The sequence below is a fragment of the Nicotiana tabacum genome, chromosome 21, assembly GCF_000715075.1.
Source record: "Nicotiana tabacum cultivar K326 chromosome 21, ASM71507v2, whole genome shotgun sequence".
Lineage (NCBI taxonomy): Eukaryota > Viridiplantae > Streptophyta > Magnoliopsida > Solanales > Solanaceae > Nicotiana > Nicotiana tabacum.
The window spans coordinates 883,303-910,554 of record NC_134100.1 but is presented as its reverse complement, the minus strand read 5'-3'; the positions used below and the strand labels follow the sequence as shown (position 1 = coordinate 910,554).

Below are 27,252 nucleotides of genomic sequence, written 5' to 3'. Positions count from 1 at the left end.
CTGACCTCAGTTGTTTCAAGAATAGAACCCATTGAAGAACAAGATATTGAAGATAAAAAATGAACTGAAAAAAAAAAACTAAAGGATCGATGCTTTAGAGCTATTGCTCTGATACCATGTAGATTTTGAAAGACCAAAATTTAGGAGATTTTTTTCTGTGTATTTCATTGGTCTGAAACTTCGGTATTAATACCAGCATAGTAACATGTCCACTACCTATTGTCTATTGAATACAAACAAATTAATGTACTATGTATAACTTTATACAATATTTATATATACAACTATGCCTTATTATATTTATATAATAGCATGCCTACTATCTAATGGTTTCCAGATGGGAACAACTATGTTTTGTTTCCAATTTGACAGCTATTATGTTTCCAATCAGATGTTGGGCTTGGGTCCTCAATTGTTGGGCCACTGTCCCTATCCCCAAATCCATTTTGCCACTGTCCTCTTCATACCAAACTGGGCTGCACATATGAGGTTCCAACAAGAGAGCCGACAAGTAATTCTGTTAATAACTTGCCGTTTTGATCCTTTCGAACAACTTGATGAATTTAGTAGATCGTTTTAGGAGGGCCTAATGACTATATATCGAACCTATCCAATTTTTTACAGTATGATGGTTGGTTGTTCAAATATCGTCTCTTTTTTTAATCAATATCAGTAGTTCAACCAAAGATAAAGAATATCTGAATTCTAAAGCTACAACACAATCAAACCCGAACGAATAAAATGTTAGAATTGAAAAGTTTCCAATGCTAAGTGATATCACGTTAGTGACGAATTTTTAAGCAGAGTGTATAGAAAATTCCAAACGATCCACATTTTCTCAAATCGACAGCAAGATATGTTGACTAGAAGTCTAGAAATAAATTTGTTGCGTATATTATAGTTCTAACACAAGTATTTCATAGTTGGTTAATTGGTTTTAAACATCAACTAGTGGAACGAATAAGTAGTTGAAACATAAATAACTTCCGTAATAATAAGTTTAATAAGATAAGTATTTAAGTTATATATATATATATATATATTGTCACTTTAAAAATTGTTTGCGCCATTATCGTAATTTAAACTATTACAGAAATTATTTAGTATTTATTTTACGGAAAAGGTCTAAAAATGCCACTCAACTAATATAAATAGGGCCGCTAACGTTATACTTTTGGCCTATTTATGCTATTGTCTACTAACAGTTCCATTTTCTGGTTTTTAAATAATAAGAATTAATTTTTCGATCTCACCTTTGCCACATGTCTTTATATTACTGGTTCATCTTTACTTGACCCTACATTTTTTTTAACCCTGATTATGTATAATTAACCATGTCCAACCCGATAAAATCTAACCATCTTTTAACCTAACCCCTAATTCTTTGTCACTGCCCAAAATTTAACTAGTCGTGATAGCACCTAACCCAACCCACTAGGTAAGCTAATTAACAACTATCCAATTTAATTAGATTTTCATTTTAGTCAAATAAATGATAAAATAATTGAACCTTAATACTTTTCCCAAGGACTGACATTACAAATCATGAGCTTCTAAGATTTTGATTTTTACAAACTGAATTGAAATAAACACAACATCGGTTTCAAATAAATACGAATCACTGAACACTAATCTTATCGAGCCGTGACAAGGAATTAGGGGTTGAGTTAAAAGAGGGGGATTTGCATCTATACTGCTTTTTGTGTCACGTTTTAACTTGTGCCCGCTTTGCAAAAAAAATTGCAAACGTACCCGCTTTTTTGCATAACTTCAGCATACGGGGCTGAAGTAGCAAAGGCAATCACGCAAAATTTCAGCATTCTAATAGACGGGCCCGAAGTAGCAAGTGTGCTGAAGTTTTTGTTTGTAATTGCTGAACTTAAGCATAGTAGCTGAAGTTTTATTCTCTATTTGCATTGCTGAAGTTTTTGTTTTGTAACTGGCGAACTTCAGCTCTAGAGCCGAAGTTTTTGTTTTATTTTGTAACTGGCGAACTTCAGCTCTAGAGCTGAAATTTTTGTTTTGTAACTGTCGAACTTCAGCTCTAGAGCTGAAGTTATTTAGTTCATTTGTAAAAACTTCAGCACTATATAAGCAATGGACATTTTATTTCTTATTGCATACAACTATAAAAGTAACTTGGTGTTTCCTTATTGTCACACCTCCTTTTTCCGCACCCGCGAGGGTACAGGGGAGTTTTTCCAATTAAAGGACAATCGAAACGGGATTTATTTATTTATTTCAGAGTCGCCACTTGGGAGATTTAGGGTGTCCCAAATCACCAATTTTAATCCCGAATCGAGGAAAAGAATGACTCCATATTATAGTCTGCGTACCAGAAATCCGGATAAGGAATTCTGTTAACCCGGGAGAAGGTGTTAGGCATTCCCGAGTTCCGTGGTTCTAGCACGGTCGCTCAATTGTTATATTTGGCTTATTTATCTGATTTTAATACAATTATGAACCGATGTGCCAATTTTAACTCTTTACCACTTTATTATTATTATTATTATTTTTTAAAAAAAAAATTAAAAATTGTGAACATCGTTTAAAACATGTCTTTGGATTACGTCACATGAAATGCACCCGCAATCCGGAACATATTTTATTCAATGTTTTAGGATTTAGATTTGGATCGCATGAAATGCGCATCCGAGTTTAAGAAGGTAAAATTAATTAAATCGCGCCTAAAGAGTCTAGCGCGTCATTATCTTTGGGGAAGGAAGTGAAATTCACTAAACAATCCATCCCAAATTCTAAATATTTTTTTTTTAAAATAATTAAATAAATAAATGAGATTAGAGAATTATGTAAATTTGTATTATTTACATCTATTTACTTTTAACGAAATCCTTCCTTATTTTAAGAAAATCCTTTAATGACTACCTTTTTATTATTACTAAGTTTGTCTATAAATATAAAATCAATATCTACATTCTTGAAAATAACATATTAAATAGAAGATAAAAACAAATATTAACAGAAAGTAATAAAAATTATAATCATAAATACAACATGGAATTATCGAAAAATAAAATAAAAAAATAAAAAAAAAACTAATTATCCCATAATTTGATTAAAATTTAAATTGTTAGTAAGACTTAAGCTTATTGAAACTAATTATTTATAAATACTGAAAATTGAAAGAAAGAAAAAAAAAACTTGATTACTAAACCATATTTTCTAAAAAAATTAAATAATTTAACCTTAACTAACTTTGTTTTAATTCACATCATGTCCTAATACTTGTTCGCAAACTAATTCATGTTTTAACTGAAATTGACTACATGATTCCGATTAACTTATCGTTGACGAAAAACCTTATGAATAAGGAACTTAGTTAACTTTTGCCAAACTGATTCAATAACGCCATTTTTTTACGTTATTTCTTCTATTTTTTTATTAAACAGTTTTAATTAATAAACAGGCTTAAATATATTTTCTAATAATCTGGTTAAGGCGTTATTTGATATGTCGCTATAATATGCCTAGTTATGCCAATGACAGTGATTTACAGAATAATAATACATGAATAACCTAAATACAATACAAAAAAATTAAATTAAACTAAATTAAAAATTTAACACTCCATTCTTCATTTCAGCTTACAAAATGCCAAAATTACAGTTGTGTACCTGATATTGTCAATATAAGAAGAAGAAAGTCAGCAACGTAATACGTAACACAGCAACAACAACAATAACCAGCAATAACCAGTCAACGAAAATCCCAGTGACAGCTTTGAAAAATTCAAAATAAAATCCAAGAATGCCGAAAATAATGGACAGAAACCAAGGGAAATTTTCAGATTTTTGAAAGGCTAGTTAATCTTCAACCCTTAATTTCTACACCTGTATACCAGAATATTTATCAGGTGTGTACTACTTTCTCTTCTAATTTTCAACTTTTTTTTTCTTTATATGTTTTTCTTTTCTTGAGAGTTTCAATGTTTTTTTCGGAATAAATGTTCAGTTCCTTTTTTTCTAATCTCTCTTTTTTTCTGTCCCCCTTCTGATTTTTCAGACCTCTCTATATATAATCCCCACCCTTTAATCAATTAAAATCAATCCCTTTCTCTACCAAACCCATTATCTTCCCACTCATCCCCATTACATTAAATAAATATATCACACCACCCCATTATATTTTGTCCCCCATGCTTCATTTAAAATAATGCAAGATTCCCCTTTAAATTAAATCTTGTCCCCCCTTTATATTAAATAATCATATCACAACCCACCCCATTTCATTTTGTCCCCCATGCTTCAAATAAACAATTACAAAATGTACAATTCCTAAACTACCCCTTCCGACCTTACTGAAATTACCAAACTACCCCTGAACGTATTACAAATTTACCAAACTACCCATCAACTATAACACATCAATTAATCAAACTTAACCAAAATATAGACAATATGATCAATTTCTAACAATGTTCAAACAACAATATGAACACGGATGAACATCATAACAACAATATCACATGAACATGATTTTAATAACATTTCAACAATAAATCACATGAACACAAATTGAACAACCAAGAACAACTAAGATTTGATTGAACAATATTTTTAGCAACAACAAATCTATTTTTCGGATTTAAACAACAATAACAATCAAACAAGTATATTTAGATTTCTAAATTCAATCATATTGAACTTAAAATCCACTCTAACAATATTACAACAAACAATTCTTATATTAAACTTTAAACAAGATTATGAGACCAATTCAAGAAATAATCACAAATGGTAATCAAGAAATCAAACTATACACATTTCGGATTCAAAATCAAACAAACATAATATGAACATGAATTAAATCTAAAAATGAAAACGACGGATTCAAATGACTAAAAACCAACATACTTCCCTTATTGCAACTAAATTCTTTTAGGCAAATGACAAAACAAAACTAAGAAGAAACAATTATGAATTTAAACTTGAACTTTAACAATATTAACAATTTCCGAAAAATACATCAAATACATGAAACAAATTGAAGAAACAATTAATTAAATTTCAATTTGAATATAACAAATATTAAACTAACAAATATTCACTTAAACAACAATACAAACATGAAATAAACATGAAAAATAACTAATTTCCTTCCTTTGAAATCTGAAAAATTTATCTAACAAACAACATATGAACATGAACTAAAAATTAAGTCAAACGATAAACAAAACAAACATTTGCCGATTTTAGATTCGAAAATATCAAAACAAAAATGCGGACAATATAAAACTCAAAAATCCACTAACCGGATCGACATGAAATATGTATGGACTGACTCGACGAACCTCGGCCAAAGCTCGACCAAACGGCGACGAACACGAACCTACGAAACCAACTGAAGTCGCGCCGAAGCAGCAGCAACAGTTGTCGCGGCAGAAGTGCATGAACAAGGCAACTGGGATTCACTTGTTTACGTGAAGGAGATGGAGTGAAGCAGAAGTCATGAGAGCAAGTGGTCGACTGGTTCTGTCGACTGGTTCTGTCCATCGACTGAAGACGCAGCAATGGGGAAAGGAAAAACTGGACGAGGCAGCAGCAACTCGGAAGCAATGGTCGACGAAGGCAATGGCAACAGTAGCAGCTGCGTGAGCAGCAGGTGGGCTGTTTGGGTCGTCCCGGGTTATCGACTGTAATCGACAGAAATGGGGGTTGACGACGAGGGTAAAGGCAGTCGGAGAAGAAGGCAGCGCAGTAGCAGCTGCGTGAGCAACAATGGCGACTGGCCATGGCGATGGTGAGCAGCTTGGACATAAGACGTCGATGTTCGTTCGGACGAAGAAGATGAAGCAACGGAGAAACCATGGACGACGTCGACGGAAAAGATGAAGACGTGAAGATGGAGGGGAATGGGAGAGGGAAGCCATGGTTGTGCTTTGGAGTTTTGAGGAAGAAGAAGGAGAATAGGGGGGGGGGGGGCGGGCAGATGCTTAGGCATTTTTTAGGGTTTTCTTACTATTTTTTTTTTGTTTTTCTTTGTTTTATTTTTTTGAAATGCAAGATAATAGGGTGTTGGGTTATGGACCGGGTTGACCCAGTTCGAAATGGACTGGGTCGTAGGGAAGATTGGGCCATTTTTTGGGCCTGTGGCTTGAAATTGAAGAAGAGGCCCAATTCCGACTTTCTTTATATTTTCGCTCTCTTTTCTTCTTTTATTTATCTAAAACTAAATTATAAAAATACTTAAACTATTATTAAGAACTAAATTAAGTTATAAAAGCGCAAATTAACTCCCAATAACAATTAACGCACAATTAAGTATTAATTAAGCATAAAATTGTATATTTGGACATTAAATGCTAAAAATGCAAACGATGCCTATTTTTGTAATTTTTTTTTATTTTTGTAAAACAAATTTAATTATTATCAATTATAGAATTAAATCCTACATGCAAAATGCGACATATTTTTGTATTTTTTATTAATTTAGCAAATAAACACGCACAGACAACTACAAATAATTATTCAAAATATCACAAAATTGCAACCAAAGAAAAATCATTTTATTTTTGAATTTTTGGGAGTAATTCTCATTTTGGCAAAAATCACGTGCTTACACTTATCATGGGCAAGATGCTAAATTTGTGGTGAATTGCTTTCACTTCAGCCTGAAGTTAAGGGTGAAAAAGGACATGGTGCCAAACAATGAACACTTGCAGATCCATTCGTATTTCTTGACTGGAATACAGTAGTGTAAGAAAATTTTCGTCTTATCATTGAACCAGATATGTCTACACAAAATTTTAATAACTGAAGTTCCATAACAACACCAACAACAGCAGAAGAAAGAAGAAGAAGAAGAAGAAGAAGAAGAAGAAGAAGAAGAAGAAGAAGAAGAAGAAGAAGAAGAAGAAAACGAAGGAGGAGGAGAAAGGGGGCTGAAGTTAATTAAAAAGTGGGTACAAGTTAAAAGTTTTAAAAAAAAATTGGTATAGGTTAAATTGGGGCGACCAAATAGGGCGCCCCCATGCAATTTTTACGTAATCAGGGTTAAAAGAAATAAAGAAGAACCAGTAATATAAAGACACGTGGAAAAAGTGGGGTCGAAAATTAATTCTTATTATTTAAAAATCAGAAAATGGAACTGTTAGTCGACAATGGCATAAATAGGCCAAAAGTATAACGTTAATGGCATGAATAGACCAAAAATATAACGTTAGTGGCATGAATAGAGTGACCTTTTAATGGATGGCATAGATAAGCCATTTATATTAATTGAGTGACATTTTTAGGCCTTTTCCGTTTATTTTAGGTTATCAAGTAATGCTATATTTCCTTTTAATTGACCTTGTTATGCAACTATTTTTTAAACTGTCAGTGAATGAAACTTAAACTCGTTAAGATAATTTAAAAGTAGAATAATAACACGATATAACTAATTAAAATCGTAAAATATGGTGAAATAAAGAGTTAACTTTGAGTAGTTGAAAGAAAGAAAATCTTCGTACGAGATTTAGATTAAAAATTATCCACAAATAAGCGCCACCCAAGTGTTTCCTAAACATAATCACAAATTAATTGGCTCATTAGGTGTTTCCTTGGCGCTATTCTAGACGGAAGACTAGATATCTATTCTAAGGAAATAATCAGAATTAGCCAGATTTATAATTGGTAATTAAAAAAATAGTTAAAGTTTCAATCGAAATTTAGTCACTTTTTGTGTAAAGATAAATTCTTAATAAAAAAACCCTTAATGTGTCGGAGTTTGAATTTTTTACATATGAGATTCCAGCATAATGTGCTGGAGTTCCAACATAATACGCTGGAAGTTTATATGCAGGAGCTCCAATGTCTAGCATATTGTGCTGGAACTTTCAACGTGCTGGAGTTCCAACATAATATGCTGGAAATTTATGCGATTGAGCTCCATAATCCAACATATTATATTGAAACTTTCCGTGTTTCAGCAAATAGTTGCTAGTTTTTAATGACTTTACAAGCGCTGATTATTTTTCAATTACCAGTCTGAAAACTGGCTAGCCCGTACTATTTTCACATATTTATGGGAAATATATTAATTGAAAGTTGATGTTTCTGGTTTCACTTATTAAAACATGTTAGTTATCATATAATACTCTCAAAATTAACAATCCCCATTTGATCATTCTTCAATGCAGTTATAACCTGTCTAGGCATGGAAATAGGTGTAAAGTTTACTTAACTTTACAACATACACGTATTCATATTAGAGGCATAGCCCTGATCATCGAATTCATAGCTCGTCTTAGTTACTGGGTTCACAATTAAATATTTATACATAATTATATATTTGATAGATTTCCTAATACAAATACAGGATCTAAAAGATTGAACCGATACCTAACACTCTACCTCCGATTTTTGTTTATTTTTCTTATATTGAGTATGAAAGCAGAAAATTCTCCTTCATTTGTTGTGCTACTAAGTAATTTTAATTCTATAATTAATTAACTAATTTATTGTTGTTAGTTAGAGCCGTTAAAATGGGCTTGGCCCGTGAGGCCAGCCCAATCCAGCCCGCTACATGGGTAGGGTTGGGCTAGGATTTTTTGAGTCCATTTAAAATTGAGGCTTATAAGCCCGACCGAAGTCAGCTCGCTGGCCCTTGAGACTTGACCGAGTTGGGCCTGGATTGGCCCATGAGCCAAAAATTAATTAACTATTAAATATTTAATATTTAAAAAACTAAAAACTAAAAAAACTATTAACTATAATCCTCATTCCCCAACCCTAGATTGCTCAGTTATCCTTCCATATCAAAGAGAATTAGATTTTTGATATGCATGTAATATGACAAAGTTAGTTTTTCTTTTGCTTAATTAATAACGAAATCGAGAAGGTTTAGGTGACCAATAATAATCTTTTTTTAAAAGAAAATATTATTCTAAGTTGCCAATGATCAGTTTGGATTACTTTAATATATTATTAATATTTAAACTACTCTTCAGTATAGAAAAAGATCAATTTTAAATGCACATAAAAAAATTGACCACTAGTAAATTTTAGGAATTTTAAAACTTTTATGGATTATAATGATGAAATGAGTAAATGATGTTAATCCTAAATTTAAAAACCTCAGCATATAAACTTATTGAAGCAATCCCTGAATCTGAGGAAAACAAAAAAAAAGTATTAAGAGAATATTCATGTAACTTTAAAAAAGAAAGTTAGAGATATAGAGAATTTGCATTTTAATTACGAGATTGCTCGTTAAATATCAAGCTTTTTATAGGCACTAAGCAAACTTGTTTACATGATTAATTTACTATATCATGAAAAAATATTTAAGGATTTAAAGAATTTTTTTTTCTAAAAAAAAAATTAAAGGGCTAGCCCGCGGCCCTCTTAAGGTTGGGTTGGGCTGACCATTATAAGAGCCACTCATATGGCGGACCAGCCCGTCCTAACCCACCAAATTAAAATTCCACGAAACTTGGATTGAGTTGGGCTGGGCTGACCCGTTTTGACAGCTCTATCGTTAGTCATATAAGTAGGAGTATATATCTAGTACAGTGCACAATTGATGGCTGAAGTATAAAAAGATCATGCTATGTTCGTGGAATTTTCTTTGGCAAGACGACTTAAGCTGTGAAAGGAACGTGTAAGTCAAATATAACTACATTATGAACTGTTATGACAGATGGTTGCTCTGATGGTGAGCAACCTCCACTTCCAATCAAGAGGTTGTGAGTTCGAATTTTCCCAAGAGCAAGGTGGGAAGTTCTTGGAGGGAAGGATGCCGGGGGTCTATTTGGAAACAACCTCTCTACCTCAGGGTAGGGGTAAGGTCTGCGTACACACCACCCTCCCCAGACTACGGTCAGACTTCTCTATAACAACATCCTTATATAATAGTCATTCACTATAAAAATCGAGTTATTCTCTGATCGAATATTATATTATGTTATAATATATGTCTTATATAACAACACTTCACTATTTCAGGTCATATAAAAGATAATCATATAAGTAATCGTTAATACAATGATTACAACATGTTAAAATATAGGAAAATTTATCACACGGAAAGTGTATGTATATGTTAAATCCTTGTTTAAATATTGGCAAATTAAGCGGGGGCAAAGAGCTAGAGGGGAGAGAAATTGAAAAATAGTCAGATTTATAAGTGGTCATTGAAAAATAGCCACAGTTTCAAAAGTAATCGGAATTTAGCCACTTTTCATATAAAAATAAATTTGAATGAAAACATTGTTCAAAATCCGGAAAATATTCCAGTATATTGTGCTGGAACTTTCTGCGTGTTGGAGTTCCGGCATAATATGCTGGAAGTTCATACACAGGTGCACCAATCTTCAGTATATTATGCTGAAACTTTTCGCGTTGCAGTAAAATAGTGACTATCTTTTAAAGACTTTACAAAACCTGGATATTTTTCAGTTACCAATCCAAAAACTGGCTAGTCTGTGTTATTTTTACGCTAGAGGGGTGAAAGGGAGTTCCTATAATTTTCATAGCTAAGGCCTAAGAGCTATTATTTTGTTTATTTAAAGACAAACAGCTCCTATAATTTTCGGAAAGTCCCATATTTCTTTAGTTTGGATATTGTTTTCTACTATATTAATCCTCTGTCCCTTTGGTCTCTCTCTCTTTTTAATTGCTAAAGCCATTAATTTCTTGAGTCCAAACTCCAAATATTTCCAATTACTACTGCTCCAAGAGTGTAAGTTTCTTTCTTTATAAATATTAATTCAAACTTCTTTTTATCTTTTAGCAACCAGGGGTGGAGGTAGCATAGAGTTTATGGGTTCGGTCGGATATAGTAATTTTGATCCATAAATTATTTATTTATTTAATGAAATTTGTTGAATATGTATAAGTTATTACTTTAGAATTCAGTAACTTAAAAGGATTAAAATCTAGAACTCTTAAGCTTTAAATTCCGTCTCTGTCTCTGCTATGTGAATGTTATAGCTAGTAAATTACTCCCTCAAGTTCAAAATAAGTGATTTTTTGGTTGTTTTCACACATATTAAGAAATTTACCTTTTAGTATTAATTAGCAATGAAATTGACCATATTAACATTTATTATCTCTTCACGTAAATACTCATAACACATACTCCAATATTATTTACTCCAAGGGTATTGTAATAAAAAAATAATTAATTCATTCTTGAAATCTGAAAAAATCACTTATTTTGGACCACAAAAAAAATTAAAAAATCACTTATTATGGCCCGGATGGAGTAGCTTGTTTGGTTCCCACGTCGTGCTTTCATTTTGTTTTTGCCTTGCGCTGACTTTTCTGTTCCCAAGAACCACCAAACAACTAATTAAAGGTTTATCACTATTTAGATTTGATAGGCTAACTTTTTTGTTTTTATGTTTGATTTATTATACTTTTGAAGTTATGGGTCGTGAATTCAATATTTTTGAAATTTTAATAAATTTTTATATATATTTATGTGTGTATGGAAAATATTGAGTTATGTTGAAGTATTGATTACTTTAGTATCTAAATTTTAATTAACAAGAAAGAAAGATATTAGAAACTTGTGGTTTAGAACAAGTCATCAATATTTATATAATTATATTTATCTCATTAAAGATAAACTAAGAGGTATAAACTTAAACTATTTCTGAATATAACAAGATATCATTCTTTTACAAATAAAAATATACTAACTTTTTGTAAAATAGAATTTTACAAGCAGAAAATGCTCCTGTCCATAATAAGTGATCTTTTTGTTTTTGGTACACCTCTTAAGAAAATACTAACTTCTAGAAGAAAAAAAATAAGTATTTTGACTAAATTACCCTTAATTTTAATAGGTATATTGTTAACTTGACACATTGATATATGTAAACAAGGGCAAATTTGAAAAATTAAAGTTAATTCATTCTTGATTATGTAAAAAAAGATACTTATTTTTAATCAAAATAAAAAGGTAAAAATATCACTTATTATGGACCGGAGGGAGTAATAATTAATTGTAGAGGTGGTATACTGCATTTAAATTTGTAACATTCTCACAAGACTTTTCACTTTTTTTGCCTTTAGTCCTAGTTATTCCACCTCCAGAAAAAACTTTCTTTTAAATATATTCAGAAAAAATTGCTTTGCCTTTATTCCTAGAGGTGGTTGAATTTTATTTAAGTAAAAGCTAAGTAGACATCATAGAGCACTAGGCCGATAATGTAATGTGTCAATTCACGTAAACACAATAATTTTATCGGACGTATTAAAAATTCATTGAATATTTATAAATATTTAATTATAAATGTAATTATTAGTGCATACTCCTATTAATTTGAGATTGTCATAAAGTCCTATAAACTTCAAATCTTGAATAGGTTATGTCCTCAATACTATTTATAATGGTAACAAAATGTACTTAATTTAAAATAATTAATGGACCTATAATAAATTCCAGGCTGATGAAAGATCTGCAGAAGAGAGGGCAATAGACGCATGGCTTCCTGTTACTTCAAACAGGAATGCAAAATGGTGGTATTCAGCTTTCCACAATGTTACTGCCATGGTTGGAGCTGGTGTCCTCGGTCTTCCTTATGCCTTGGCACAACTTGGATGGTATGCACGTAAAAATTCTTTTTGATAATTTTGAGACTAAAATTCATGGCTTTTGCCTTCTCTGATACGTATCGTGTTAAACTATTTAACCATCTCATTTAAAAATCTAAACTGCTTGCTAGATAAAAACACGTTTTTCTAGCACGTTTTAGTTTTTACTATACCAGCCATTTATTTCGTATTTCGTATTATGTATTTCATATCTCTTATATTGTTGTTATTGTATTATGCATTTTTATGGTATTAATATATCGGCTCCCATTGCTTTTTTTTTTAGCCGAGGGTCTCCCGGAAACAGTCTCTCTATCCTTCGGGGTAGGGGTAAGGTCTGCGTACATATTACCCTCCCCAGACCCCACTTGTGAGATTATACTGGGTGGTTGTTGTTGTTGTTGTTGTTGTTGTTGTTGTTGTTGTTGTTTACTTAATTATGACTTTAGCAGAAGCTAATAAGCACTTAGGAATATTTGCCAACAACGAAAAAATAAAGTGTCTCATTGACTACTTATTTTTATATGTAAATTAATTTGAAGCAATAACAATAAATTCAATATAATGCTACAAGTGGCCTCTGGGGAGAATAGCGTGTACGTAGACCTTATTCCTAGTTGGTGAAAATAGAGATAGGGTCGAAGCTACATAGCCCTAAATATGGTCAACTGACCACTCTTCGTCGAAAAATTATACTGTATATATAGGTGAAATATTGAATTTTAGAGGTATATAACATATATTGAACAACATTTACTGAGAAATTTTTTACCACTTTCAAGTTTGAATACCCTAGATAAATTCCTGGCTTCGCTACTAGGTAGAGAGGCTATTTCCAATAGATCTTCGGCTAAAAAAAAGTTGAAAAAAGGAAACAATAGTAAACAAACAGTAACAATAGCAGGAAAATAAGATAACATGTAATTAATTTGAAGAATTAACCTAACTAATTGTCCACCCAACCACTTAAACTAACTAGCCGGCAAATGCATAATATGTGTATAACCCTGTATATATAATCAATGTACTATTCATATACACTGACTAGGAAAAATAAACAGTGAATTAATTCGGCCAACTATTTGTATAAAGACGATCCCATATAATTTCAGGGGGGCAGGAGTAGCAGTTTTGGTAATTTCTTGGATTATAACATTTTACACATTATGGCAAATGGTTGAGATGCACGAAATGGTTCCTGGGAAACGTTTCGACAGATATCATGAACTTGGGCAACATGCTTTTGGGAAAAAACTTGGGCTATGGATTATTGTGCCACAACAATTAATTGTTGAAGTTGGAGTTGACATAGTTTATATGGTAACTGGAGGACAATCACTCAAGAAATTCTATGATTTGGTCTGTAAAAAAGATTGTAAAGACATAAAACTTACCTACTTCATTATGATCTTTGCCTCTGTCCATTTTGTTATCTCTCATCCTCCTGATTTCGTATTTCGTATTTTGTATTTCGTATTCTGTATTTAATGTCTCTTATATTGCGGTTATTTTATTATGCATTTTTATGGTACTAATATATCGGCTGTTACTTTTTTGAGCCGAGGGTCTCCTGGAAACAGCCTCTCTACCCTTCGGGGTAGGGGTAAGGTCTGCGTACATATTACCCTCCCCAGACCCCACCTGTAGGATTATACTGAGAGGTTGTTGTTGTTGTTGTTGTCATCTTCCTGATTTCAATTCCATAGTTGGTGTGTCTTTGGCTGCAGCTGTCATGTCCTTAAGGTATGCATATTACTTATTTCTGTATTTGTTATATACATCGTCAGTATAAAATATTTTTGTATACTATCATGTCATCCAAAGATATGTTATGTAAACCTTTTTAAAATGTGAGATATGTAATATTAAAAATAAGGGAGGTTACCTGCTACAACAGGTAAACGTGACCTGATTGTATAAAATTGTCTTATACCGATGATGTATATAACTTAAACTCCTATTCCTAATACTCAATATTGTTCTTTTCCCACTTTTTGGAATTAGGGTGTGTTTGGTATGATCGAAAATATTTTTAAAAATCTTAAATATTTTTTTATCAGTCATTTTCTGGTGTTTGATTGCCAAAAAGTATTTTCATCACCTAAAAAGGAAAGATTAATTCCATCACTTTTGGGCGGAAGTCATTTTCCGTTGTTTGATTCCAACACATATTTTTCAGGGAAAAACATTTTGCACTAAAAGGGAAACGATTTTCTAAAAATTACGTTATTTTTCAGATAACATTTTTCGAAGAATGATTTCCATTGTATCAAACACACACGTGTGGCAGAGGAATTCTAATGAGAAATGTATAATTTTTAGTTGCTCCCAAAGATAATAGCCGATAAAATATATGTTTTTGTATATATGTGTATTATATACAAAAACGTATATAATTATGATTGAAGCGATAGGTTATGAGCGAACTAATTTATTGATTCGATCAATTTCAGTAAAAATAGCACGGGCTAGCCAGTTTTCGGAGTGGTCATTCAAAAATAGCCAGCATCTGCAAAGTCATTGAAAAATAACCACTATTTTGCTGCAACACGGAAAGTTCCAGCATAATATACTAAAGTTCCAGTATATTATGCTGGAATTTCAGTATATTATGTTGGAGTATTTTCCGAATTTTGAACAGTGTTTTCGTTAAGATTTATCTTTACATGAAAAGTGGCTAAATTTCAATTACTTTTGAAATTGTGGCTATTTTTGAATGACCACTTATAAACCTGGCTATTTTTGAATTTCTTAATTCCTATAACCCGTCCAAATATCTCCAACACACCCGTTTCATGGGGGAATATTTCCGCAATAATGGAATGCATGCATTAATAATCTATGATGATCTGAGTAAACAAGTGGTAGCATATCGACAAATGTTATTATTGTTATGCCGACCACCAGGCCGTGAGGTTTTCCCAAGGGATGTTTTCTATTTACATTCACATCTCTTAAAAAGAGTGGCTAAATGATTTGAACTAAAATTGTAATGCATTTTGCTTTTATTACAGCTTTCACAATGTTTGTTGGTATTACCTACCCTTGCATCATGTGGCTAGCAATCTGCAAACCAAAGAAATTCAGTCTCTCTTGGATTATTAATTGGGTAGGTACAACTTAACTCTGCTGCTAATTGCATACGACTTTCGTTATTCAGTTCAGGTTATATAAACCGTCAGTATAAAGAATTTATTACACTGTCAGGTCACCATCTTGAAAATAAGAGAGGCTACCTGCTAGAACAACTAAAATTGACCTGATAATATAAAAATTCTTTGCAGTAAACGGTTTAAATAACTTAAATTCCTCCCTTTATAGCTTAAAATAAAAATCTAAAATGAACTTTTGATGACAGATTTGCATTATTCTTGGAGTATTATTGATGATTATAGCACCAATTGGTGGCCTAAGATCCATAATCATGCAAGCCAAGGGCTACAAAATCTATACAAGCAGCAACATAAAAGCCTTCGTCATACCAATTTCCTGAGAGAAGTCTAATAATATATTACGGGCGCTGATACTGCGTATTGTGAGTTGTGACTATAGTATAGTATTTTTTTTCCTTCTAATTTATTAAGATGTGAATGGCTCAATGATCCACAGATCCATTCTTGCATTGCTAGTTATAGTGAGAAAAACACTTATAAAGGATAAGTACATCATATTATATTATATTATATAGCAATATTTTAATTATAGTGTATACGAGAGTTATCACATAAGGGTATCGATATAGACTAAAATATTGGTGCCTACATAATGTGAATTACACTTGTTCCTTGTTGAATGTATAGTATATGATTTTCAAAATGTTTAAATCGTCATGAATTACTTCACTGATTAGCTTAAGATTTTGGATTAATTGGATTGGATTATTTCACATTTTACTAGTCTTAATAAGTCTGTTTTTACTATCACATCTCTCTTTGTCATTCAATTACTGAGGATTTTTCTCCCACTCTACTCAGCCCATCGCCACTACCTCTGCTTCATCTATTTCAATTTATGTGAATCTATTTTTTTTTTGGTCCGTTTAAAAAAGAATGACCTATTTCTAAATTTGGAACCAATTTACTTTAAACTTCCAATTCTACCCTGAGAAGTTTTTATAACCACACAAATACTCTGGATTCCTTTTTGAATTGTTTAGGACCACAAATTTCAAAAGTCTTCATTTTTTTTAAATTTCGTGCTCAGTCAAACAGGTTCACATAAATTGGAACGGAGGGAGTAATATTATTGTAGCCTACTCACTCTCTCTGCTCCAAGCAGTGGCTTAGCCACCGTATGCTAAGGGGTGTCTTCACCGGAAAATTGTACTGTTTAACTGGGTCAATTTTTTTTTTATGTATATATACTAAGTAATTATATTGACTTCCCTTATTTCTTTCACTGTGTTTTTCTATATTTTGACATTCTTTAATAAAATTCCTGGCTTGATCACGGGCTCAAAGCCCATACTTCAGCCTGTTGAGCCTACTATAGCTCCCTAAACTTCAGATCTATTCTTCAGCTGATTTCTCTGTTCATTTTTATCTTCTCCAAAAATAGATGAAAGAAGAGCAAAAAAGAAAATAATAAGAATTAACCCATTAAACTCTATATATTACTTCATCCATTGAATTGGATGCTCAAATTTTTCACAATTTAATTTGAAGCCTCTCAAGCAAAAGAGATTGGAGATGCGAGGTAAAAGAACCAGCTTCAAACACAAGAAGGCTAAAACATAGTTGTCGATCAGCAGGGGCGAAGCTATGTTGGGAATTGACCACCCTTTGCCGAAAAATTATATTACGTATAAGGTAAAATATTACTTGTTATTGATTAAAAATAGACGTTCAACACCAATGCATAGCCCCTGGCAAAGGGTGTTCAAATTTGAACACCCTTATTGAATTTTCTGGCTTCGCCACTATCAATCAAGATAGATACATAGAAGTTGCAATCTTCACAAACTTCTTTACTAGTTGTCATTAATTATACATACAGGTTCAGAGTGTATAATGAGAAAGAACGACAAATATATATATATACAGGTTCAGAGTGTATAATGAGAAAGAACGACAAATATACATATATATATATATATATATACCAAAACTACCATGAGAGATTATGGTTTTAAATATGATAATATTTTTGTGACTATAAAATCATGCCATTACGAGTAAAGATGAAATTTAAAGTTATACAATTTCCAAACATAAAAAAATTTCATCCTTTTTAAACAAATTAAAACGAAAAGAGTGTTGCATAAAATGGAACAAATTAATTAAGGAGTCCGGGATATCCAAAACTTAAGAAAAAAAGACTGAGTACTCTTAAAGACCCGAGCTAGCTAGAGCATTCTTTTCACAACAAAAAGAAAATATTCTTCTTATGGGGTACATATTTTTTGAAAATAGACAAGTATGAAAATCTTTCCTAATTAGGAAAAAATTAAATGACGACGAATTTGAAAATAACATGATGTAATGAGATAGAAATTAAGTGAAGTGGTACGTTATCAGCAACGTAACGTTCTATTTGTTTCTGTTGAACAAGGCAAACAATTAGAGATATTCATTGTAAAAGGAAGGATATATAGGGTTGTAAAAATTGAATTTTAACGTAATTTTCTGAAGTTTGGGAATAATTTGATTTGAAAGAAATTGAGAAAACAATACATACGAGTATTTAAAAGAAGCTTTGAAAATTTTACATTATATAGGAGTAAATAAATAAATTTGTCGTAATCAACTAAACTATATTAATAGCATAACATATTTATACATCAAGAGTGTATGACTTAATTAAGACTTGATAGTATATTTTGTTACTCTTTAATTTAATTCAAATGGAGTATAAGAAGTGAGGTTAACAGAAATTCAGCTGATCAAGCAACATTTTCTCAGTTTCACAAATCTTGATTTCCAATAATGTCCCCTAACTTTTATAGATAGAGCTTTGAACAAGAAAGTGCATCATCTTGAGCTAAGATAAGAACTCTCGAGCTTAATCAGAAGTTTTGGTTCGAACCTTGAGAATAAAAATTTTCCGGAATACTTACCCTAATATACCTTACGTGGGACCAATCTGAAACAACAACAACAACACAGTATAATCCCACTTAGTGGGGTCTGGGGAGGGTAGAGAGGCTGTTTCCAAATAGACCATCGGCATCCTTCCCTCCAAAAACTTCCCACCTTGCTCTTGGGTAGACTCGAACTCACAACCTCTTGGTTGGAAGTGGAGGTTGCTTACCATCAGAACAACCCCTCTTATCTGTGGGACCAATCTGAATTAGTTGGAATCCCAAACTAAGTACCGACACCTAATGAGAAGGGAAAAGTAGTATTACTATTATTATATGGGGTCGTTTGATTGGAAAACAAGTCATCCTATGATTAATTATTCCGGAATTAGTTATTCTGGAACTAGTTATTCCACTCTCCCATATGGATAAAAAAACGCTACAATCTTGGGATAACTAATTCCGGAATTAGTTATACCACGATTTTATTCCAACTAAAGAAAGAATAAACTCATCTCAAATTTAATCTCGGGATTAATCCCTCGCAGCAAACGAGCCCTATAAGGTTACCTGCGCGTTGGCTTGTGAGTAGTATTCTTTCTTGCTTGGTGAAGGGGTTTAGTTCCTTTAACGACCCAAGCTAAGTGCAGCATTAGAATCAAACCTCCATGCAAACCCTCCAAACTCCATTTTCCACACATCACAAGGCATTGTTCGTGAGTTTTTCTTATTCTTCCATGTATACACTAACCTCACAATGCATGCAAAAGCTGCAGGTAATTCTTCCTCTCTTATTTTCTCCTTCACAACCATCTTCACCACCATCTCCGCCGTCACTCCTCCGTCTTCTAGAGGATTCACCATTCTCCGGTACGCCGGATTCACCCACCGCACCCTATCTGAGCTATCCGACACGAGCCCTGGATACGTGTCCGTCTCCAGATTCTTCATTTTCTCCATGTCCGTACTTCCTAAGCCTTCACTATCCACAAATATGTTTGTTATTCTATCCACCATCACCCAAGACTCTACCATTCTTGGTGTCTGCGTTGTCACCTGTTGAGACATAATTTTATAATTAATTAAGTGAATAAAAATGTGTTTCGCTAACAACTTAAACTTTTTGATTAAATAAACCAAAAAATTCAACATGATATATATCAGCAGAGGGGGAGCTTGGGGCGCAAAGAGGTTCATCTGTACCCCTTCGCCGGAAATTACAATGTTATACAAGGTCAGAATTATGTTTAATGTGTGTATATATATATATTAGATAATGAATTCTCTTGCTTTTTTGTATTTACTTTTTTATATATTTTGAATCCTCTTAGTGAAAATCATCCTTAGGCTAATATATATTAGTGCAATCATAGGTCATATATAGGTTCGAATCTCAACAAAACCCAAACAACAAGAAAATATATATGTTTGACCCACGAAAGAAAATCAGAACATGTAAGGAGGTGTGTCGAGACATAAATTATATAATTAAGCAATAAAGTGTGATATCTGTAACATATAATTAAACTTTTAGACGAGACGATCACACAATTTAACACTACCTTCAGATCTAACCGATCCGTTGAACTGAAGGCGGATATACCATTATTATCATATTCATGAAAACTCATCCATTGGGGTTGATCTAGCTCAGAGAAAGAGATTTCTTTTTGAAAAGAAACGTTATCTGTCGGGTTTGTAACACTGCTGCTACTCTCCGGAAGTAACTGAAGGGTTACAATAGATCCATTATTATCAGATCCATCTTTTCTTTCTTCTTTCTCTGCACTATTCTTACACTTCCTATTTTTCTTAACTCTAACGTACTTTCTCTTCCCTCTTCGTCTGCTAACCGGTTCTGCCTTTTCATTCTCCGGTTTAGAACCCGGACCTGAACCGTCGGCGACCGGTTTCGGTGCAATCGGCCGGAATCTTAACATTATCCGGTTCATTATCATCCTATCTTGTGGTCCAACGTGGCATCCATAGGAGGGCCCACTATTCTCAACATCCATGGCTGTTGCAGAGCGCTGTTGAAGAGTTATTTTTAGATTGATAGAGTGAGATATGACAATATTTTGAGCCAATTATCATAGTTACACAACTCATGTTTGTTTTAGGGCAAAGTTGAAACAGTAGTGACGAAGATGATCAAGGTGGGGCCTAAGATTAAAGCAGCGTATCGACCGAAGGATGTAGTTATTGGTGTTGTACGTAAAAACCAATCAGAAGTTGGACACATATAAAGCACTTAGGAAAAAAGAGGGACACGTATTTACATTGATATAAACAATGTTTGAGTACTTTTGATGGGATGTTCTAGTAATTAGACGCGTGGCTTTTGTTCGAATTTACTGAACTTAACTAACCCACGCTCCCTGGTTTGTCGTGAGAATAACTTCATATTGATGAAAGAAGCTACTTATTTGACCCAAAGGTATAGACATATTTAGTATAGAAGCTATGAGTCTGAATCCGTAAAGTTTAAATTCTGTCCGTCCCTACGGATTAGAGGCGGAGCTAAGATTTCACGGTGAGTTTAAATTCGTAGGTAGCTTAGTGAGTGATAAGTTATGTGTCTTTTTGTGTTAGATAATTTAACAAACTTCATATGAGCACCACATAGAGAACCTGATACAAAACCTTTCTATGCTCAAAACAACAAGTCAAATATCAGGCACAAGTTTCAATAAAATCAGTTAAGGGAATAACAAAGGGAACAGGTGAATATCAGTTTCTCCGGTCAAAGTACAAATTAACTCTTATAGTTGTTAAAGTTGTTGCACTGTTGAAGCATGTTGTGTACCGAACACTCCTTTGTATCATCTTTGATGACCTCACTTATATATTACCAACATGAGGAAAGGGATTACACACACTTGCAAAACCTAAAACATATTTTACTCTCAAGTGTGCAACCGCCTTCATTCACTCCAAGGAATTGAAGAACAAAACAACATAACAAAGTGGCATTTGTAACTCCTAGGCATTTGTAACTCCTACTCAACTTATTTAGAAACATTTCATAGGGCACTTTGTAAATCATAAACCTTGTGTTTGTGTTGACTAGAGTTAGTCAAAGTGGTTAGCTTTGTAATAGAGTTATTACAAAGAGGCTTGCAATATAGTTCTAGAAGTTAATTTCGAGGTTACAATAGGTTGTAATCTAAAGTTGCTCAGTTAGCGAGGTTGAAATCCTACGAGTGTAGGTCATGGTTTATAATTCAGTAAGCTGAAATTTTTTCATGTAAATATTATTGTATTATTTACTTACTGTTGTGTGTTCTGTGGAAACTGATAGAAAACCAGATTCTCTATGCAATTTGATGAACTCTTAGTTTACGTCACCAAGCATTCATGCTAAGAATTAAATAAATCCAAATTATGTTCAAGTGAACAAAAGAATGGTTCTCTGTAGCAAACTGTTGTGAACAACAATATGTAGACGACTCAAAAGGAATGACTATTCAAGAATGTGAAGATGGTAAGAAAGACACAAAAGTTTTGATTTGTTGTATCACGAAAATAAGTAGTAATAAAATTTCATATAGAAAAAGATAGGTAGGTGCACGAAGCATCTAAAGTTTACACAAGACGAGAAGAGCCACGCCCCAAAAAATATGATATAGACGGCCTATCTCGATTCAAGTATGCTGATTCCACGGCTAGAGAAGGAGGAGAATGATGTTGGGTATGGAGTCACCCAGCGACTGAAGAGAACGCTCTCCCATGTGGGCGTGGTGTTGGGATACTCTGAAATTTAAAGGGGGTGTGTGGTGTTGGGCCTCGTGGATGGTCGGATGACGTTTGGGGCCCAAGAAAATATTGGTTTCTGATTGGAGCATGAGAAAGAAGATCTCAGAGGTATTGAAATGGTAAATGTATTCTTCGTCCTTTTTTGTTAACAAGGGAGTCGCTATCCTTCGGGTACCCACGGAGTAAATCACGCTCTTGTATAATAGCTCGCAAACTATACAGGAGGATAAATCTCGAAATAATCCTCATGCGACGGATTCGACCGATATGCAAGTAGGTTTCGAATTCTAGACCTTCTATTTGGATAGAGTGGCTGTTTCTAAATAGATCTTCGACATCGTTCCCTCCAAGAATTTCTCACATTGCTCTTGAGGAGACTCAAACTCACAACCTCTTGGTTAAAAATGGAGAATACAATCCCTCTTGTCCAAATGAAGAGGACATAGGAATTATTGTTATCTTGAATTCTAATTGGTAGAATGTCATAGTAATGATCAAAGCTGAAAACAGTACGGAAGGAAGAAAAGGGAAAGGACTTAATTAGGCCGAGGTCAGGGGCAGATACAGAGGCGCCGGGATCATTTGAACGGAGGCGCGTCAGAATTTAAAGTATATGAGTTTGGCATAATAATTATTTTAAGTTACTGAATTCTAAATTAATAATTTACACATATTCAATGAATTTCTTAGGACCAATATAGAATTTGAATCAAAGTTACTAGGTTCGGCAGAACCCGTAACTTATATACCGCCCCTGCATTTAAACCCATAACTTTTCACGCAGTTAAATTTATGAGAAAAATCCATTAAAATTATAACATCTCAAAATTCAAGCAAGGAATCAAGCTAGAAAAGAAAAGTTACCCCACATGATTCATGATTATGTAATACACGTAATTCAATTTTTAGAAGTCAAATTAACTAAGCGTTGAATGAAGGGACACCAACTTTATTTAAAGTTTAAGAAAATGAAGAACTCCGGAAATTACTTTATATACCAAAGTTAAAAATGGACTTTCAGCATGTAATAAGCGAGTATGCATTTGACATATAATCATTAAAGTATGGGGTAAAATTGGTTTATAACAAATGGTCGAATGGTAATATGACATGTGAAATCGTAGATAGGCAAAAGACAAACCAAGTAATAACTAATACCGATACAACAAATGTACTGAACATCGAGTAAATCTTGAAGGGAGCGTAGTGAACGGAATCGAAATAATATTTCTATAACGAGACTATTCTTTGTAGATGCCTCCGGCGGAATCGAAATAATATTTCTATGTCATGCGTTACTTGCAAATATCATATCAAGAGGCACGAAGCTGTTAGCAATAATTGCAAGTGGTGTGCCAACAACTATTTTACTGTGAGACCACCCACTTTAGATTTGATATACCTCTTCAAACAACTTAAATAACCATCACAAATATATCAAAGCAGAGCAATGATGCTAAATTTATAAGGAAAGCAAAATTGATAATATGGGATGAAACACTTATGGCTAAGTGTCAAACGACCGAAAAAAATGCTCGGAGTTCTAGAGATATATTGGATATTAATGAACCGTTTGATTATCATTTAGATGATTATTGTATTATTATACATAAAATTTCTTTAATTAAATAAATTTTATTGTTCCTTCATATAAATAAATATTTAAATCATCACGTGCCATTATTAACGTGCAACGCACGTTGATAGATACTAGTACTATATTAAAAGCACGAATGTCCTTAGCGAAATGTCGTTCGCCCTTTTTACCCTTTAAAAATCTATTTTACATTGGGTAATTTAATTTACTTTCCTAATGTTAGGACTTTAAAATCTATTCAAATTTTGCTTATTAAATTGTTCCATACTTGAACTATAATTCAATATATTTGAACAAAATATTTTTCTAATATTTAGAACTTTGAAATCAATTAAAATTTCCCATACTAAATCCTTCCTTATTTGAAATAAGTAAGAACTAAAAAATCCTAAATTTATTTACTTTGGCACTCAATCTTGGAAATTTTTTCTCAAGATTAGCTCTATTGTAGTACGGCAGTAATTATTCGAGTGTACAAATTTTATTCGACTTTCCTTTTGTGTAGAGAGTTTTGTTTTAACAATTATAATATTATGTTCAAGGACAATTAGTACTAACATAAAGACATATATTCTTTATATGTCTACATAACTAGTCTTATGATACGCGCGTTGTGCGTGTACGCTATCTCAATGGGTAATATTTTTTAAAAACATACAATATTGATAAAAAGTTGCTTATATGTCAATTATTTGTCTAATTTTTATATGTTTAATAATCTATAAAGGACAATTATTTGTCTAACATGTAGAACTAAACCTAATTTAATTTTAACATGAATTTTATATTCTTGCTGCTTTTAGAATAGTATTAACGTAGTCTTTTTAGAACCCGTGAATTGCATAAAATTTTATTACAAGATAGACGCGTAGTTCTTTACTAATTTACTGAAAATAATTACTATATTTTTTCTTATTAATTAGAGTAATAGCACAATTTATATTTTCTCAACGAGAAAAAAAAGGCATCTTTTGTCGGTTAGTTGACTTTATTTGTGTTTTTTTGTAATAAACTTAAGAATATGTAACTTTTGAAATAAAATTTTATGGAATAACTTAAATATCCAAGAGTTAATGTGTTCTTGCTAAAACTAAAAATGAAGTATAACTTGTGAAATTGAAGTAATGATATTCTAAAATTTGTAAGGATTTTTAAGTTGAATATATTGACTGACATGATTGAGGCTTATATGGGGTATAGTTTCTCTATTTATTTTGTTAGCTAGATAGGTTCAACAATTCCTATTTTCAAGAACTTATATTTTTTCTATAATTTTTATCTTATCACTCAAACATAATTTCTAATAGAATATTTATGTAATATTTTAATAGTTCATATTCATCGATATGGCATTCACGCGCAAGCGTTCGTCATTTTACCCTTTAGAATTAGCTTTCATATTGGACAAAATAGTAATTTAAGTTAGTTTCCTAAATTTAGAAATAGTCATTTAATTATTTCCTTAATATTTAGAATAATCACTGTAGTAATTTTTCTAACGTTTAGGATTTTGATCTAAGAAATCATGTTATTTAATTAGAATACTTCATATAAACTTTATTTAGATTTAAGGTATTGAATTTCAAGAATTCACGAATATTTTTTTTAATATTAGGTTTAGGACAATTTTATTTTCGTTATAAAAGTTTGGTTTAGTAGTCCTTATTTTCTTATTTCATTTAATATACTTTTAGGAGTACTTTTTCAAAGTTTACGAGTATTTCTTTTAAATAATAAAATATGTTGAATTATTTTTCTTATATTTAAAATTTTAATATCAACTAAATTTTTGTTATTAAATCATATTTGGGATAAAAACACATATCTAGCAATCACAGACATAATAATATCAATCAATTCCAATTATTTTAAAATTCAAGTATCAAGCTTAACAAGAAAATGAAATTATAAAATTAGAACAACTTTTTGACTGAACATATTGACAAATTATTGAGAACTTTTATGGGGCAGTTTCTTCTTTTATTGAGTTAATTACATAAAATCAACATTTATCATTTTTAGAAAAATAAATTTTTATTTTATAGCTTAGACACAATATTTCAATATAATATCTATACGACTTTTTAGAAATTTATCCATTGAGATAGTGTCCACGAGCAACGCGCGTATCATAAGTCTAGTATAAATTAAACTCATGATGTATTATAACTCACATATATTGCTAAGATTCTTGAACTTCTTCATATTTTTTGCAAATTTTTCAATTACTCTTTTGTTTTTAGTAAATTCTTAAAAACTAACATCTTTTTATATTTAAATAAAATTTACCTTTAAACTTTTAAGTATATCATTAAGAATATGATTTTACATTCTTACAAATATTCTAACATATTATATATCACAATTAATAAAAAAAATTGCTGAATTAAAAAAAAGAAAAAAAAAGATAGCTCGGTGTACAAGGTATCCCGCATTCATGCAGGGTCCGGGAAAAGGTCATACCCAAGGGCATACGCAGTAATTTTTATAAATGGTGTCGAAATTTAGAAGTACGGGAATAATAACTTCAATTATCATACTTCTAGACAAGAAATATTATTAGTTTGTTTGTTTTGTTGATTTTCAAGTTAGAAAAGGTTCTGGGTTCAATTCTACTTCATCACAATTTTTAACCATGCAGAACAGACTCTCTCAAATATCTGTAAATAAATGTGCTAGTTGAGGTTTGAACCTCTACATATTAGAGCATCAAGCACATAACCACCACACCAAGAGATAATTTATGTCAACTAGTGCCATTTTCTTCAACTTATTTGTTTTCTCCTAGTAGTACACATATATTTAATAAAAAAATCCAACGAAGCAGTGTCGCGTGACACTGCTTGGTTAAGCATGCACGCACCCGCCCATGATCGTACCCCAAGAGGTGTGATGTAGACAGTATATCCTAATAAAAATATTAGTGACTACTTTTACGGCTCAAATGTGCGAGTTATAGTGAGATAACGTTACCTTTGCTTCAATACAATTCGAATATATTGGTCAAACATGTTCCTATAAAGTCCAAATCCATATAGAACAAACCAGAAATAAACTTATGGCTACCACAACAGCCAATTGAAATAGTGGACACCCAACTGTATATATAACCACCACTAATTTAGTTGGAATCTCTAAAGTAATTCCCCGCCGTCGTAATTGGCGGCGGAGGCAGGATCTCCACAAAGGAGGGTTCAATTTTTATTTTTTTTTGTTTTTAGTCGGAATTGAACTATGACCTTATGTATATTTTGAATCCCTTTGACCACTAAACTGCACTTCTAAATTGTGTTAAGGAGTTTCAAAACTTAATAAATAGAGATAAAAAATATATT

At 32.2% G+C, this 27,252-nt stretch overlaps 2 protein-coding genes and 1 long non-coding RNA gene across 3 annotated transcripts; 1 reads left to right on the top strand and 2 right to left on the bottom strand.

The window, feature by feature from the left end:
- Nucleotides 1–3,451: 3,451 nt before the first annotated feature.
- LOC142175106 (uncharacterized) lies at nt 3,452–5,932 on the bottom strand. The gene is made up of 2 exons (XR_012704312.1): nt 5,273–5,932; nt 3,452–3,635 (listed from the first exon to the last, which is right to left on the bottom strand). It is a non-coding gene; the product is annotated as an uncharacterized LOC142175106 (long non-coding RNA).
- Nucleotides 5,933–9,635: 3,703 nt separating this feature from the next.
- LOC107815749 (lysine histidine transporter 1-like) lies at nt 9,636–14,337 on the top strand. Its single transcript, XM_016641378.2, has 5 exons — nt 9,636–9,657; nt 10,643–10,683; nt 12,397–12,554; nt 13,658–13,981; nt 14,226–14,337. The coding sequence occupies exons 1-5, from the start codon at nt 9,636–9,638 to the stop codon at nt 14,335–14,337; spliced, it is 657 nt and encodes a 218-aa protein (XP_016496864.2).
- Nucleotides 14,338–18,721: 4,384 nt separating this feature from the next.
- LOC107815750 (uncharacterized) lies at nt 18,722–20,715 on the bottom strand. The gene is made up of 2 exons (XM_016641379.2): nt 20,127–20,715; nt 18,722–19,620 (listed from the first exon to the last, which is right to left on the bottom strand). Exons 1-2 carry the CDS (start codon nt 20,577–20,579, stop codon nt 19,192–19,194), a joined length of 882 nt encoding a protein of 293 aa, XP_016496865.1. The 5' UTR covers nt 20,580–20,715; the 3' UTR covers nt 18,722–19,191.
- Nucleotides 20,716–27,252: the final 6,537 nt, after the last annotated feature.

What these genes read in the sequence shown, in the direction of transcription:
- LOC107815749 (XM_016641378.2), top strand. Translation starts at nt 9,636, where the DNA reads ATGACAGATGGTTGCTCTGATG. An exon ending in GACAGATGGTTGCTCTGATG is followed by an intron (nt 9,658 to 10,642) that starts GTGAGCAACCTC and finishes TAATTTCTTGAG; the next exon opens with TCCAAACTCCAAATATTTCC. An exon ending in ATTACTACTGCTCCAAGAGT is followed by an intron (nt 10,684 to 12,396) that starts GTAAGTTTCTTT and finishes AATAAATTCCAG; the next exon opens with GCTGATGAAAGATCTGCAGA.
- LOC107815750 (XM_016641379.2), bottom strand. Translation starts at nt 20,579, where the DNA reads ATGGATGTTGAGAATAGTGGGCCCTCCTATGGATGCCACGTTGGACCA. An exon ending in CGGATCGGTTAGATCTGAAG is followed by an intron (nt 19,621 to 20,126) that starts GTAGTGTTAAAT and finishes ATGTCTCAACAG; the next exon opens with GTGACAACGCAGACACCAAG.